Raw genomic sequence first — 15,758 nt, forward strand, 5'->3', positions numbered from 1 at the left:
TGGGATTTGTTTTTAGCTTACCTTGGGCAGCAAGTGGAGACATATGCTGATGACTCCGGCGGTGAATTTGATGGCGATAGGCATACACAGCAAGGACCAGCACCATGATGCATCCCATAATACCTCCAGCCACAGGACCCACGGGGGCACTTTTAATCATGTTCAGTGTGATAACCTCATCACCTACATCAAAGTAAACAAAGGCAGTCAGTTGTAAATATCTCCCAAGTGTAGTAGGAGGTAGGGCTGGAAGGGGGTGGGGGGCAGTGGTGAGACAGGAAGAAACAGGTGGGAAGGGGTTGGGTGAAGATAAGAATGGCTGCTTTAAGCTTTGAATTCCTCAAAGATGACCCAACAGGAAGTGGGAGTAATGGCTTTGTTGGGTCCCTGGTTCTCAGATTAAATACTGGTTGTGAAGCAGAGCAAGAGCATAATTGGCAAGGACTAGTAAAACAAGTGAGTAGATGAGAACCACCTAAAAATACAGCACCCAGTGCTAACGCAGTCCTGGCTCCCTGGGGTATGAGTTTTCTTCTCTTCCAAGAGAAGAAAACTTACCTATTACAGAGGTAAAGGCAATATGAACTTCTTTGGAGGTTATGTGATTGATAAATAAACGCTAAATGGATCAAATTTCAAAGTTACGGATTCCCTTTAAAACACATTTGCACTTTCCATATAGAAAACTGCGGGTATGAACTTTCTTCTTCTATAGACAGGCTAACAATAGAAAGATATTAAAAAGCAAAGTATTAACTACAGGTTTAAATATTTGACTTACCTGCTGGCTAGGCTTTTGGAATTGGTACTAATCCAAAATGACACCAAGAAAACCTCAGCCTAAGGATGTAACCTGCTTGGCAGTATTGTTGAGGTCTTGAGGCTAATCTGAGGGGTTCTCCTCCTTACGGAGTCCCTCCTACCACCCAGCATCTACTCTGGAAGCACTGGGTAGCTCTGGCTTCTGTTGACCCCATGGCCCTAAGTATTGTTTTGTGGCCATAAGACTTCTGCCTTGCAAAAGTCATGAAGGAAGGTTGTAGCTGGAAATAGATGTGCAACGATCACTCCATATATTAACTGGCCCTGCGCATCTGACAGCTTGGACTCACATTCAAACAAGCTCCAGAGTTCAAGCATGTGGAAATCAGACCTGGTATTTCTCAGAACAAACTTCATGGGAATGAACTCCAGGCCTGCAGTGTTTGGCAGGACAGATGACTGTTTGTTTTCTCTGCACAGAACATGTAGACAGCTCTGAAGGTAATTATCTGCCTTGGTTTTGTATCTAACAACTACTGACAAAAGAATTGGAGAAGGAGGGTAGAAGATCATTTTAAGATTCCTGTCCTAATATTTAGGAAGGAGAATGTGTATTCAAGAATCCAACTGTTCTGGGTTCTAGAAAAATATACCTATTGCTCCCAGATCATCAACGTAGGGACTTTTGGCTCCCACAATCCCCCCGAAACATTCCTTCTGGGGTGCACAATAGGATTTGTCCAGGTGAGTCTTTCCATCGCTGTCCACCATGCACCACTCACAATCCAGCACACCAAAACAGTCCCTGCCAGAAAGACGACACTTGGTATTCCAGAAAGCAGTATGGGGCAAGGGAGAAAGCATGGGTTTCAACATCAGACAGCTCAAGATCTCCATTATTTAATAGTGCTGTGAACTCCTTGAACTTTGCTTTCCTTTCCATATAAAATGAGAATAGTAATAGTCTGTCAGGGGATAGCTATTTTATGGCCTTCAATAACTTGAAACTGAGATAAATAAAACTATGAAATATTATGGCTCAGTACCAAATGGCCTCATGGTTTGTTAAACCTCGACCTAAACATGCTCAAAGGGTATGGTCATAAAAAAAAAAAAGAAAAAAAAACACCACAAACCGAAGGAGAAATTGGTCAAATACTAGGTCAGTTAAATATATTTCTTAGAGCTTTTAATATGTTAAGTACATTATGACTATCTAGTTGGAGAATATATGCAGCCTTTCCCAAATTAATTAACTTTAGGCTACTGTATAACATCCTAAATTAATGAATCTGATGTTTAAGTATATACCAGAAGTAGAGCTGACTGTCCTTTCTACCCACTCACTCTTTGTTTCATCCAGTGGTACCTTGCAGCGATAATAAGTTAAACAACTTTTATCCACACTGGCCTACCACAAACACTATTCCCAGACTGCCTATTCCCAAACACCCTAGGAAGGAGTGAGAAGTGGGCAGGGGATACATAGTTTTCAGTTCTCAAAACTACCTTGAAGCAAATCTGCCTCCAAGAAAGGAAAATTGTGACCTTCAAAATATCACAGATAGAATTTTTTTTAATGAATTGTAACCAATGTACCACACAAATGCAAGGTGTTAACAATAGAGTGGTAAATGGGAACTCTGCATTTTATGCATGATTTTTCTGTAAACCAACAATTTCTCTAACTGAAAAAAAGAAAAAAATATCACAGACAGAGCCTCATCTGCTGGGTTCTGTTTCTGGTTCCCATTACCTGAGTTCCTGCTTCCACTCACCCTTGCTCTTTCGTATCATGTTCCCTCACACTTTTAATTCAAAAATAAATTTCCCATCCACTGATGAGGCTACAGACATATGGCACAAATGCCACATAGCTGTACCCAGATGAAACAAGAAAATCAAACAGCCTGAACAACCTCAAACTGAATGGACAAGACTTTTGGAAATCTGTTTCAGACCTGAAAAACTGATATACCTTTTTAAAATGTCAAGAAGAAAAATAATATATATTAGCTGGTAATGTACTGGTTGCTGGTTACTATTGTTACTAGGTTTTACTATAGCAGCCTTCACATTGACCTACGTACAATAAGTGCCGGGCACGGCTTACCCACTTTCCATCCTCTGATTGCACCTGCTGTTGACACACTGGTGAAGGGCCTCTTGCAGGCCAGGGTCAATAGCGGTGTACGTCATTGGCTCCTGGTGGACCTCGCAGCTTGGGTTTCTATGTAGAAAGCAAGCATGGAGGGTAGGCCAATGCCACACCCATTCCCACTCATACTGCCCCCAGCCTCAGGGCTGTCTGAATGGGCTGACAGCGGTCAAGACAGATCTGGGTTTGAATCCTGGCTTTGCCACCGAGCATGACCTTGGGCCAATTACTTAAACATTCTGGGCTTCGATTTTTGCCATTTTATGTATAATAGAAATAATAAAAAACTAAGAAATCATAAACATTCAACAAAACAGGAGTGCATAAAATTAAAAATGAAGGTTATCTTCCACCACTCTCCATTCTAAATTTCACTTTTCAGAAACCACACTATGAACTGTTTAATGAAGGTATTTTAGACATTTTTTTCTATATCTCAGACAAATATATATATATGTATACACACATACACATCATTCTCTTTAAAATTCTTTGGGGCCAATTTAGTACAATTTATTTCACCAGTCTTAAAAATTTTCACTGATCTAAATAATGCCATATTATGTGTGTGTGTGGGTATATTTGAATGTGAGAAAAGTACCTACATATTTAACACAGGGTTAATTTGAAAACTAAGTGGCTTAAGGTGTATAAAATACTTGACACATGGTAGGCACTTAGTAAATGTAACATTCTCATCTTGTTTTTGTATGTAGCACATACATGGACAGCATTTATATTTAAACATGAAAGCAGACTTCATTTTAAGGTACTATAAAGCATGAAACCTAGCTCACAGAACACTTTCATTATTAGAACAAATCATCTTCCTATGCCCCAAACCAAAATGAACCTCTAACTGAGACCCCACAGTATTATTAGTAGTAGTAGTATTTTTTTTACCGGTTCTCCGCATTGGTGAGGTTGCCAGTGCATTCATTGACCTCTAGAGGGCATTCACAAGGACATTCACATTCATTTTGTTCCATTCTTAAAAGCAAAAAGAAAGTTACTGTGCAGAGAGCCATTGACAAACTATACATTGTACGTGCACCATGTGAAAAAAAATAACGAATCCCTGAGCTAGCTATAAGGGATATAAAAAGGAAGTTATCACCAAGGGTTTAAATGAACAGTTGGCATTAACCACTGCTTTCTGGGTAAGGATGCTGCAAACAACACAGCTCTAAATGCTTTTGTTCCTGGGATCTTTTTCTCCATGATGCACACATGTAGTTTCTTTTTATTTTGCAGATGCTACTTCAAAATGATTGGCATAGGTTAAAAGATTAGAGTGGTAAACACAAAATATGACCCATTGACTTTTTACCGGTGACAGTTGAGACAGAGCCGATCCACCATGCTACAAGCACAGAAGGCAAGAGAGTCACATGTTTCATTGACAATGCCGACAAACGCATTGGTTCCTGGGATCCTCGTCAGTCTGTATTTAGAACAGTGGCTGCCATGCACGAGGTTTGTCAAATCCCCCTACAGAACAACCAGAGTGACAGGCAGTAATGCAAAGACTCTGCCCTACCTTGGTGAAACAACCCATTAGCTAAAAATAGCTTAAAATAAAACTTACTTTATCTATCCATTTCTGATTATAAAAGTAATATATAGTCACTGTTAAACATTTGGAAAATAAAGAAAAATTATTCAAAATGCCATTAATCACAGAAAATTCCTATTTATTCCTATTTCATATTATTTTGTAATTATTTATTCTATCTTTTATCTGTGCTTATACAGATATAAATTTTTATTGCTGTTTTGTAAACTGCTTTTTCTTTAATCACATAGCAATGTATCATAAAAATGAAAACAACTTTGAGAAGCATTAAACGCAACTTTCAGGTAAGGAAGAATTTAAAATGAATTCAAAGGCAAGCCTGTTCTACCAGAAAATATGCAATTTCCCCCTTCTTGGACAACAAACCTTCTTCTAGAATAATAAGATTCTTCATAAAACAAAGCCTCTTTAAGAAGCCAGTATTCTGTTTCCAGAATATTTAAACAAGTCAACCAAAGCAAGTATCCCCTTCTGCATTCTATAACAAGGAAATGGGATAGCCAACTGCTTGAAATGTCAACTCTGTCTACCATATTGGAAAACCAAAGATTCAAAAGCAGTATTGCAAAGCTGTCATAATCATTTTTCTGTATGTGTGCCACATATATGAGGGCAAATTATTTAGCCCCTTGCTGATTTCCATGTCTTTCATCCCTTTTATGTATGTGGTGAAGATAAGCTGAACCCTGAGAATCGTGGTATTGAATGTATGGGTTCCTTTGAGATCTAGACAAATTTCTGACTGCCTGGAAGATGTCCGTCTCTACAATACAAGCAGTTATTATAGGCTAATCATCCTGTTAGCTCCAAGATGCAGGAACGCTACAATTCCATTTTGGGAAAACTTAGGCTGCTAAGAAATTATTCTAATTCGTATTAAAGTAAAATTTGCCTTTCTGAAAAATTTCTACCCAAGTATCCCAGCTTTGTCTGTTGAAGAGATTCATAAACTGCTGTACAAATGATGGAGAAAAGTTACACATAGTAAGCCAGACTTTTATATGACAACCTTCCCTGGCAGCCTTCTTCTGACTACAGTCCAGTTATCAATGTCTCCTCTAAAGAGAGTGTTGTTCACAATGGTTCAGGGCCTGAAGAGGGTAGTAATTATTTCCCCTGCTTTGACTATAGCATCCTATTAATATATCCTTTTTAAAAAACTCCCTCTCTCTTTGACCAGACAATTGCTTTTACAAGACTAAATTGGGATTTTCAATTTAACCCAATAAATTTTTAAAATTAATTTTTAGTTACATGTTTAACGACATAAAGGCAACTCTGAATTAAAAAAACTGACTTCCTGTGAATAACCTGTTTTCACAAGTTATTTTCTTGTTTTCTGTTATTCCCCATTTTGGGATTATTTACAAATTAGTAAGAATGCCCTTAAGCTCTTTAACCACATCAAGATAAATCTGCTGAATCTCAAATTATTCAGAGTATTCTAAGTTCAAAAAGAAATTATTTTCAGATATCTACACAAGAGTTCCCATCTTAGCAGGGTGGCAGAGAACTGACCTAATCTGGTTTTAGGAATTTAAGGAGACTGAGTGATCTCTAGAAGACAGGAAGAGAGGAACACATGGTACCACATATATTTATACAAGAGTGTGGGAACAGACTTTAGTAGACATTTCAAAGGGCTTATATTGGGTGACTCTTTAAACAAACAAAACCAAAACAAAATACCAAGCATGAGACCTTAAACCATTCATTTCTCCACTCTGGGCTTTATATTCTGCAACTGTCAAATTGGGAAGCTGGACTAAGGCCTTGCCCAGTCCTAGCATTCTGTAATTCTAAGGTAATAAAACAGCCAGGAATCATATTCAGACACTAACCATTCTTCCGTTTCATAGTTCAGAGTAGGTTGCGAAATAAGAGTGCCAAGGAATCAACTTACCACAAGGCTAGTGTTGAATTTATAAAACCTCTGAACTGTTCTGTCACTGAAGCTGTTGCACAGATTTTTCTTTACAAAGTTGGGGTGGTTCAGGATGTCATTTGCTACCAGGGGTTCCTAACAAGGTCAAACAGAACAGAAGACACATGCCATGTAATGAATTGCAGGCTGTTGGAGAACTGAGCTATCAGCATCCCAACAAATACCTTGTGGGTGATGTGCTGCTGTTCCACAGGTGCATGTCCTTTGGGGTCAATGAGGGTTGGATGTGCCACCAGATAACCCCTGTCCTCCATTATGAAGCACCTGTATCAAAACAAGTGACACTCTTCATTCCCATAAGCCATTTTGCTGTACTTTCAGAGAGAGTTTATCTTGCTAGTCCTGAAACAAACTGCATTTGTCTCAGGTTCTCAATAAATATTCATTGAAACAATGAAGAAAGCTGGTGGGAAGGCACAGATATGTTACTCTTGGGGTGGTGGACCACCTGGGACACAGGTTAGGGTAAGGGTTGCATCTGACCCTGAGGTCACGTAACATCGTTCATACAGAACATGCCCACCCAGATCAGTTAAGGTGGACTTGAAGATCTTTTGCAAGGAATTGTAAGTGGGAAGTTTATTCTTTTTTGGAGGAGGGGGGAGGGTTTAGACTGAAGCCTTAGCTAGAGCCTGGAGGAAGTAGACTTGAGTATTTATAGGCACAAACGTTAAGTAAACCATAGAGTTTCTTCTTTTGATGATAAACATACACAAAATACAACATTTGGGGGACATGGAAAATATATATTTGATGGAAACACTAAACAAGTAAAGCTACAACAGCTTTGAGACTGCATTCTGCTTAATTTTACTCCATGTTAGTTGTATCAGTTTGCCATGAAGACTGCATTTCCCATTAACAGCCAATGTAAAACCCGGCAGTGAGATGAAGCATGGACCTGAGATTGAGCTAAGGAAGCTATTTTTAAAAGCTGCCTGCATTAAATCAAGGGAAAGCCGTTGCTTTGATCAGACACATTCTTTTGAAATTCAGGAGGCAAACAGTTTTAGTTCCATGAGACTCTCTTTCTGGGGAAATGTAAAAGAAGCAATCCAAGTGTCTGAAAATTTCACAAAGACTTTGGGTTAATAACCAAGTCAACATCAGAAGTACTACCCAATAGTGTCCTTTGGTCTTTCCAGTACCAAAGATTTGTGAAATCTCTAATTTCTGACATCTAGGGAAATGGGAGCTTCTGGTACATTCTGTGCCATGGTTACTCCCCTTGTTAAGAGCTGAGACTGTTGGTCTAAAAATCATAAACAGCATGCTTAGAAAAAGGAAAGAAAAAAGGAATAAAAACCTTCTTAATAGAACACCCAGGTCTTGGACTCAATTTCCAATCCTGAACATGACTCTGTGGTTGCCATTCAATTAGAGATACCTGATGTGTTTTTCCTTATATTTTGGCAGCCAGAAGGGAAATGGTGTCTGTAAAGGGCTTACCTTATTTTGTTGCCACCATCTTGGTTACAAACGGGTAACAAGTCCATCAGAACCTTGTAGAAGTATCTAAGAGTGAAGTCAATGCCCATCACAGCCACGGTGTGCCCGGAAGACAGCTGTGTGCTTTAGGCGAAAAAGATCAATGAAATGGAAGGCATTTCTCATTTAAAGGTAAAGGCTATGTTCAATCACAAGGATATAATATGGTATAAGAAATACATACATCCCCTCTGTTCCTCTCCACTTCCTACTTCTACAAAAAAGGGCAACTAATGACTGCTTTAACATAACATAGAGCTCTCATGAGAGAAAACTTTAAGACTGAGAAGTATATATATATTTTAAGGTAGGACTTTCTAAACAAGACTGGCCCAAAACAAGGGCAGCTGTGGAATATAGCTAATTCCCTAACACTACAAGTGTTTAGAAAGCTGGACTATCTTTTGGCAAGGATATGGGGTGGGGGTGGTGGTGGTGGGGTGGGGTGGGGGAGAGGCATCATGAGGGAGGTTGGAAATGGACGCCCACTTGGTTCCTTCCAAGAAATCTCTATAGACAAGGAATCTGAGTGATCTCTTTAATTATTTCCTCCACTTTATAGATAAGGAAGCAGAGATCTCATAAAGGTTAACTGACAGGTACAAAGTCACCCCAAACTTAGTAGGAATAATGTCTAGTCTAGAGTTCTTTCCATGACCCTAAGCTCATGGTCAAAGACTATAGTTTTACTTAAAGTATAGCTCATAGTCAATAACAAGTCTCTCCTGGTTTATAGGCCAGTGCTTTCTCCATTCCACAGTGTTACTCTCAAAAGGAGATTGTCAAGAAGAGAAAGTTGGGCAGTACAAAAGGGTGCTAAATTTTCGGCTCTGGAATCAAACATTCAAGGTCAAATCCTAGTCCATTTGGTTTCTATTTGGTCCCTGGATACTACTTAACTTTTCCAAGCCTCAGTTTTCTCATTTGAAAATGGAGATTATAATAGTTCCTACCTTGTAAGACTGCTACTGGCATTACATGAGATAGTGAGTTTATAGTAAATAACAAGGCACCTAACATATAGTAGGCTCCCAATATGGGGAAGTTACTTTATTTATTTATTTATTTTTAATCATCATTTTATTGAGATATATTCACATACCATGCAGTCATACAAAACAAATTGTACTTTCGATTGTTTACAGTACCATTACATAGTTGTACATTCATCACCTAAATAAATCCCTGACACCTTCATTAGCACACACACAAAAATAACAAGAATAATAATTAGAGTGAAAAAGAGCAATTGAAGTAAAAAAGAACACTGGGTACCTTTGTCTGTTTGTTTCCTTCCCCTACTTTTCTACACATCCATCCATAAACTAGACAAAGTGGAGTTTGGTCCTTATGGCTTTCCCAATCCCATTGTCACCCCTCATAAGCTACATTTTTATACAACTGTCTTTGAGATTCATGGGTTCTGGGTTGTAGTTTGATAGTTTCAGGTATCCACCACCAGCTACCCCAATTCTTTAGAACCTAAAAAGGGTTGTCTAAAGTGTGCGGGGAAGTTACTTTAAAGAAAATTACGCAGTGAGGCTTAAAACTCTGGCCTGGGCTGAGAACGAACTTACTACTTTTTCACAGAAAACAGACTCCAAGAAGTTGTTAGATTTACCAGAAGGGTGGACTTCTCACTTGGAACCTTGGTTCCTTTTAATGTTTACTCCTGGGTAGATGGAGACGTGTGGGTATTTGGCCAATCAACTTTTGCTGAAGGTTTTTTTTACCCTTTCTGAACTTCTTAGAGACTTTCTAAGAGCCAAAGTATTATCATAATCTACCCTCCTGATTTCTATATAATAATACTAAAAGAAAAATGGTCCTGTTATTGGAGAAAAAAAAAAAACATTTAAAATAGTAATTGGAAAGATCAGAAGAAACTTCGTAAAGTAAAATCCTCTTTTGGAAAATCAGAATTTGTCTTTGTAGTTGATTTCACTTCAAAGACAAAGCTGACTTGGCTTTGCCATGTTAGACAAATGCCCTTATGATTACAGTTAACATTGATACCAACATAACAATAAAACCACTAGATAAAGAACCATGATCCCTAATGAACTTTCTGTCAGAGCTTTACTTTCAAGCTGGAGGCTTGGTGCGGAGGAGACCACATTGTGAATCACCTCTGAGATGCTACTGCCTCAATAAGAGCCCCTATTGCTACTGAAGTAACTTAAATTCAGCAAATAGTGTTTTGCTGAAGTAACAGTCAAAGAAGTTTAAAGCTTTCTTGATTGTCTAGGAAGGAGTATTGAGTTCAAATAATATTTATCATTATGATAACACTAATAGCTTCCATTTCTGAACATTCCACACAATTTATATTCTTGTAGGTATTTGAATGTATCTCAATTATTTTCCACAGCAACCTTATAAGCCACATCATTTCCAGAAAACTGAAACTTGGGGAGATTAAGTATTTGACCAACGCCACACAATGAAGCAGGGAATTAAACTAAGTGTCTCCAATTCCAAAGCATATGCTCTTAATCACTAGGTTATATTGCCTCCTTCGATGTGCATGGCATTTAAGAATGATCAAACAATTCTATACAATCTATTTAATTTCTGTTGAAGAAGCCAGGAAAAAATTCTATTTCTCATTTTATAAATGAAAAAGAATTAGGCTTAGAATGCTTAAAACACTTAACAAGATTGATCACCTTTTATTTGTGGTATAGAGACCAGTACCAGATCTAGCATTTTCTACATTACTACAGCTTGTTCAAACAAGAAATGCAATTCAAGTATTTTGGAATAAATTAATTTTGTTTCTAAACTGCCCCTGTATGACGGCCAACTGCTCCAATATGATCCACAATGCATACTGCCCATGTAAGCCTACAGTTCATATTCTTATCTGCATTCCAGAAATATACATTATTATGATAGCATGTCATAAAGAATATCACAGAAACAAATCATGTTCACAGTACATATCTAAGCAATAGTACAAGACAAAGCTGTTTGCAGTACTTTTGTGAGATTTTCCACCAAAGACTCATCTGATCAGTACTTTAATCAATGACTCTGCTTCATCTTCTCCACCAGCATTATCATTCCCCAAAGAATGCAAACATAAATTCCCAGATCACTAATAAAGCTCTTGACAGAATCACAACACAGTTACCATGAGTAACTGATAGGTAACTGATTTGTTGAGTTGTAAGAGGCAGGAACTGGGTGGGAGGTCTAACTCCTCCCCTTATTAGAAACCCCACCCCAAACTATAAGCCAAATCATCTCTGAAAACCAAGGGTGAATGGCAGCTGGTGCTTCATGAGAAGTTGAACATTAGTTTAAACTTTCTCTTCTGCCCTATTAAAATGCCAGAATTTAAAACATTAACAGCACAATAATAAAAACAACTGCCAATTATTTGGGACTCAATATTGTCAAGTACAGAACTTCATCTCTAATTTGTATCATACCATTTCAACATGGACATTACTACCTCTATTTTACACCTAAGGCTCAGAGAAGTGAATCATCATCATAATAAAAAATATTTAACATTTACTGAGCCCTCATCACATGCCAAACATTTTTCTAAAAGCTTTTTATATATTATTTAATTTAATTCTTAAAATAGCCCTATGAGATAGTCCTATTATCCTTCGTTCACAGGTGAGTAAACCAAAGCAAAAACCAAACTTGCTTTTATAGTAATACTTTAAATAAATGGCAAATCTACTTTTTCACAGTGGAATCAGAACTTATGAGGAGGTAGGCTCTCTCAAGTTGACCAATCACTTGTAATCATGTGAAAACAAAGTACCTTTGCAAAGCCTATCTATCAATACATCTATGCTGGTTTGAAGCTTTTACGGACCCCAGAAGAGCCATGATCTTTTAATCCAATCTTGTGGGGTGGAATCTTTGGAATGTTTCCATGGAGATGTGACCCACCCAACTGTGAGACCTTCTGATTAGATCATTTTCATGGAGGTGTGGCCCTGCCCATTCTGGGTGGGTCTTAATTAGGTTACTGGAGTCCTTTAAAAGAGCTCACAGAGAGAAGGAGATCAGAGAAGCTGAGAGAGACATTTTGAAGAAGGTAAGACATGTAATTCAGAGTTTGTTTGTCCCCAGGAAAAGCTAAGAGCTGGTACAGATCCAGACGCTTGGAGATGCAGACAGAAAGAAAGACATTTGGAGACACTAAGCCAAGAGATGAAGCCCTGATGATTAGAGAGAAATGCCCCAAGAGAATCAAGCAGAGAGCTGAGAGAAGCTAAGAGAGACAGAAGCCAAGAGACAGTTTGGAGAAAGCCATTTTGAAACACAACCCAGGAGCAAAGGACCCACAGACACTAGCCACATGCCTTCCCAGCTGACAGAGGTGTTTCAGACACCATTAGCCTTCCTTCAGGGATGGTATCCTCTTGTTGATGCCTTAGTTTGGACACTTTTTTGGTCTTAGAACTGTAAATCTGTAACCTAATAAAGCCCCTTTATAAAAGCCAATCCATTTCTGGCATTTTGCATAATGACAGCTTGAGCAAATCAGATCAACACCCATAAAGGCACTGGAGCTTTTGTTGAGCACCAGAAGACATGGTTGACTTGCATTCTAAACTACGTCAGATGAAAAATGCACAACTTTAAATAATAAAATCACACTTCGCTATGAAAAATTTTCAAATTATCAGGACCATTGGGACTGTACATTGAACTAGGCAAGGACAAAAAACTTATTTCAGGGAATATACACTCACTGAATGATTGGTGGACAGGATCTAGGATTTAAACTGACATTTCTCACTCTATTGCTAAACTTGAATAGCTAAGTTGGTTAAATATACTATACTAAGCAGCCAAAGATGGAATTTGTACCCAGATCTTTTTAACTTGAGAGCCTACCATATTTCCACCATGCTTCATTTGGACTGACACAATATATGTAAATAAACCAAATCAAAATTCTTCCACCCATTCTGAACTCCAATAAAAGCATGTGTACATACATATACGAGCATAAAAATCTACTCGCTACCCACTCCCCCCCTTAAAAGAACACTGCACAGAAAGGAAAGCCAATGATTCTTGATGATGAGTTGTCAGATGAGGGGAGTATGACAGGACACCTAAAGACTAAGACAAGACACATGTGTCCCCCTCCCCACACTGTAACATCTTCAGGACCCCTGTTAAGAGACCAAGATGATTGCCGTCCCCTCACAGAAACAACCTTCAATTATTTTTACTCAACTAATACATATGGGAGGAATGATAAGTCTCACTACTCAGACATTAGTAGGTGTATGCCCAACAGATGGTCTGTTAATGAAAACACTGAAGAGATCTGTTCTAAATGAATGTTTACTTGTCTATATGTGAAATATTATATTATGGGAACAGCAGACAGAGCCCAACAGATACCATGCCCCACAAAGGAATCAACATTTGCCTGGCTGCAGGATCCTACTTTCCATGGAGATATGGGTTGTGATATTGAAATTCTATGCACTTCTGTCTCCCAATTCTTGCTCCCAGTGAACTTGTCCTAGAGAAATTCTACTGAACATCAATCATTTGATATGTAATGAGCAATGCTGAATAGCATAGAAGTTAAGTAAGAAAGCTGTTTCCTATAAATTTAAAGCATCATTAAAAATACCTGTTAAAATACAGTCTCTCTTGGTTGCTAGAGATAAACAGCTATTTGTATAATGAAAGGATTAAAACAAGATGTGTGACTTGCCCCTCCACCCAAAATTTTACTGAGATTTTTAGCTGACTAAAAAATATTCTCAAAAGGAAGAAGACTGCCTCTAAATATATTTACAGTGATACTGACATTTTATAGCATTCTAGAAAATCAATTTTTAAGAAGTCTTTTTTATTTTTTAAGAGGCATGCAAGGACAAAGACAAAAACCCCACAAAACTCCTAAATTATCCTAAAGGGTTAGAACCAAATAAAAGAGGTAATAAATTTAATGCCTTGGTACTTTATTACTTCACTAAAATTGCACTTTCATTTGGAAAGACACTCTGGCAATGATATCTTTAAGTCTCCTATTGCTATCTCTTCCATCAGTTTAAAGTTGGCATTTTATGACATCTTTCTCACAAGCATCATCATGGCTACCAAGAACAGGGCTAACAGTCTTTCATTGCCTCAACTCACTCAAACATATTGAGGTGGGAATTATCCCCATTTTATAGACATCAGGAGGAAGCTTAGGAAATCCAACGCCCCACAGCTAGAGAAGATATTCAACCCCCAACTTGCATCACTTCAAAGGACATGTCTCTGACACTAATCTGTGGTGTCTACTATTCTATCCAAACTTTCAAAATAGCCTTCGTGTGTCAAGAAATATTTCAAATATTAATTGAAACATTACCTGGATGAATGAATTGTATGACTGATGGTTACGACATAGCCAGCTCCTCCAACATCTAAGTAAGGGCCAGTCAAAGAAATCAATCCTGGATTAGCTACTGCATGCAGATACCTAATGGATCCCAAAGAAAGCCATGTTATTTTAATTTCAAAGCCAGCTTGTAACTATAGAAACATTTATTATAAACCGTGTTTATGTTACATTAAAATTCAAAAGGATTCTTATCTTTTATTTCTGACTGTTGCATCAACACAAGAGTTCAAGAGAATCTTGAAATTTCCTCTTTTTAAAATAGGCACTAAACTCAGTGCATATGTGAGCTCATTATAAGATCTCTAACGTAAATGTTTTAGAGGCTAAAATAAAGAGAATTAATGAAGAAAGTATAAATAAATTTAGTTGGGCACACAAAAATTTACCCTGGATAGGGTGGGGGGACAGGCAATAAGAAAAGCCAACTCATGAATTACTCAGTCACCAGGCAGCATAAGACTAGAAATCATGCTTTTGTGCTGAAATCGTCCCCCCATTATACCACCTGGCTAGCTTTTGTTTTTGAAAATCAGAGTGAAAATGAAGCCCAGAAGTAAAAGGACATTTTTGAGTTTACATATATTCATTTTTTCATAAGTCATACATGAGCTATAACTTGATACTATAGTGCAGTGAAAGTGGTATATCTACTCCATACACATTGTACACAAGGTAGGAATCAAACAAAACACTAGGAATTGAAATGCCCAAGCAAAACGCATCTCAGTCACAAAATTTCAACGAAAAGATAAAAACATTGCAGAGAGAGGAAACTCACAAAGCTGTTGTTGATGCTACATTAAAAAAAAAACTATTCAAAACATGTTTTCACCTCCATGAAAGTATCTTTCTTAATGTGATTGCTTGAGGTTGCTTTATTGTATGGACTTATGTCTCTCCAGGATTTGGGGGGAATGGAAGCCCCTAAAACTCACCATTGTCTCCTAGTGGGATCAAATGCTTTGTCCATGAGGGAACCAGGATAAATTCTGAGGACGCCATTGGGTGTTGCTATGTAACGGCGGACAATGTAAGTATTCAGGCTACTCATTTCCATTTGTGTCATCCATTCATCTGTGACGTGGCTGGTAGCCATTACTTCATTTCTGACAGAGAACTGGGAAACAAAGGAAGACATAGCAGGGATCCTTTAAGACTCACATGAAAAGAGAGTGGGCTGCTGGCAGGGCTTCCCAAAGCTCTCTTGCAGAGAAGCCAAGCCCAATTACTTCTTAAAAATCTTTCCACAGCAGATGGATGCAGCCAAAGTTGGTGAAAACAAAAGCTTACTGAAATACAGTCAGTTGATGTGTGATAACTCAATTGTTCATCTTAGCAAGGTTTTCTCCCTTGAAGAGGAAAACCCTATAATGAAGTGCATTAAAACACAAAAACAAAACAAAACAAAGCAAAAAACCCCAGCTATATCTTTGCTCCT

At 38.1% G+C, this 15,758-nt stretch overlaps 1 protein-coding gene across 2 annotated transcripts in view; it reads right to left on the bottom strand.

Annotated features, from left to right (window-relative positions):
* The window catches only part of CACHD1 (cache domain containing 1), a 238,237-nt gene that overhangs the window by 11,346 nt on the left and 211,133 nt on the right, over positions 1-15,758 (bottom strand). For both annotated transcript variants that reach the window (XM_037827018.1, XM_037827017.1), the window contains exons 15-24: positions 15,256-15,437; positions 14,288-14,398; positions 7,891-8,013; positions 6,606-6,705; positions 6,400-6,516; positions 4,251-4,411; positions 3,824-3,910; positions 2,876-2,992; positions 1,416-1,567; positions 22-183 (exon numbers count right to left, since the gene is read on the bottom strand). In XM_037827018.1, the coding sequence (XP_037682946.1) occupies positions 22-183; positions 1,416-1,567; positions 2,876-2,992; positions 3,824-3,910; positions 4,251-4,411; positions 6,400-6,516; positions 6,606-6,705; positions 7,891-8,013; positions 14,288-14,398; positions 15,256-15,437 (1,312 nt within the window). The remainder of the gene's footprint in view (positions 1-21; positions 184-1,415; positions 1,568-2,875; positions 2,993-3,823; positions 3,911-4,250; positions 4,412-6,399; positions 6,517-6,605; positions 6,706-7,890; positions 8,014-14,287; positions 14,399-15,255; positions 15,438-15,758) is intronic.

The sequence above is a fragment of the Choloepus didactylus genome, chromosome 2 (genome assembly GCF_015220235.1).
Source record: "Choloepus didactylus isolate mChoDid1 chromosome 2, mChoDid1.pri, whole genome shotgun sequence".
Classification (NCBI taxonomy): domain Eukaryota; kingdom Metazoa; phylum Chordata; class Mammalia; order Pilosa; family Megalonychidae; genus Choloepus; species Choloepus didactylus.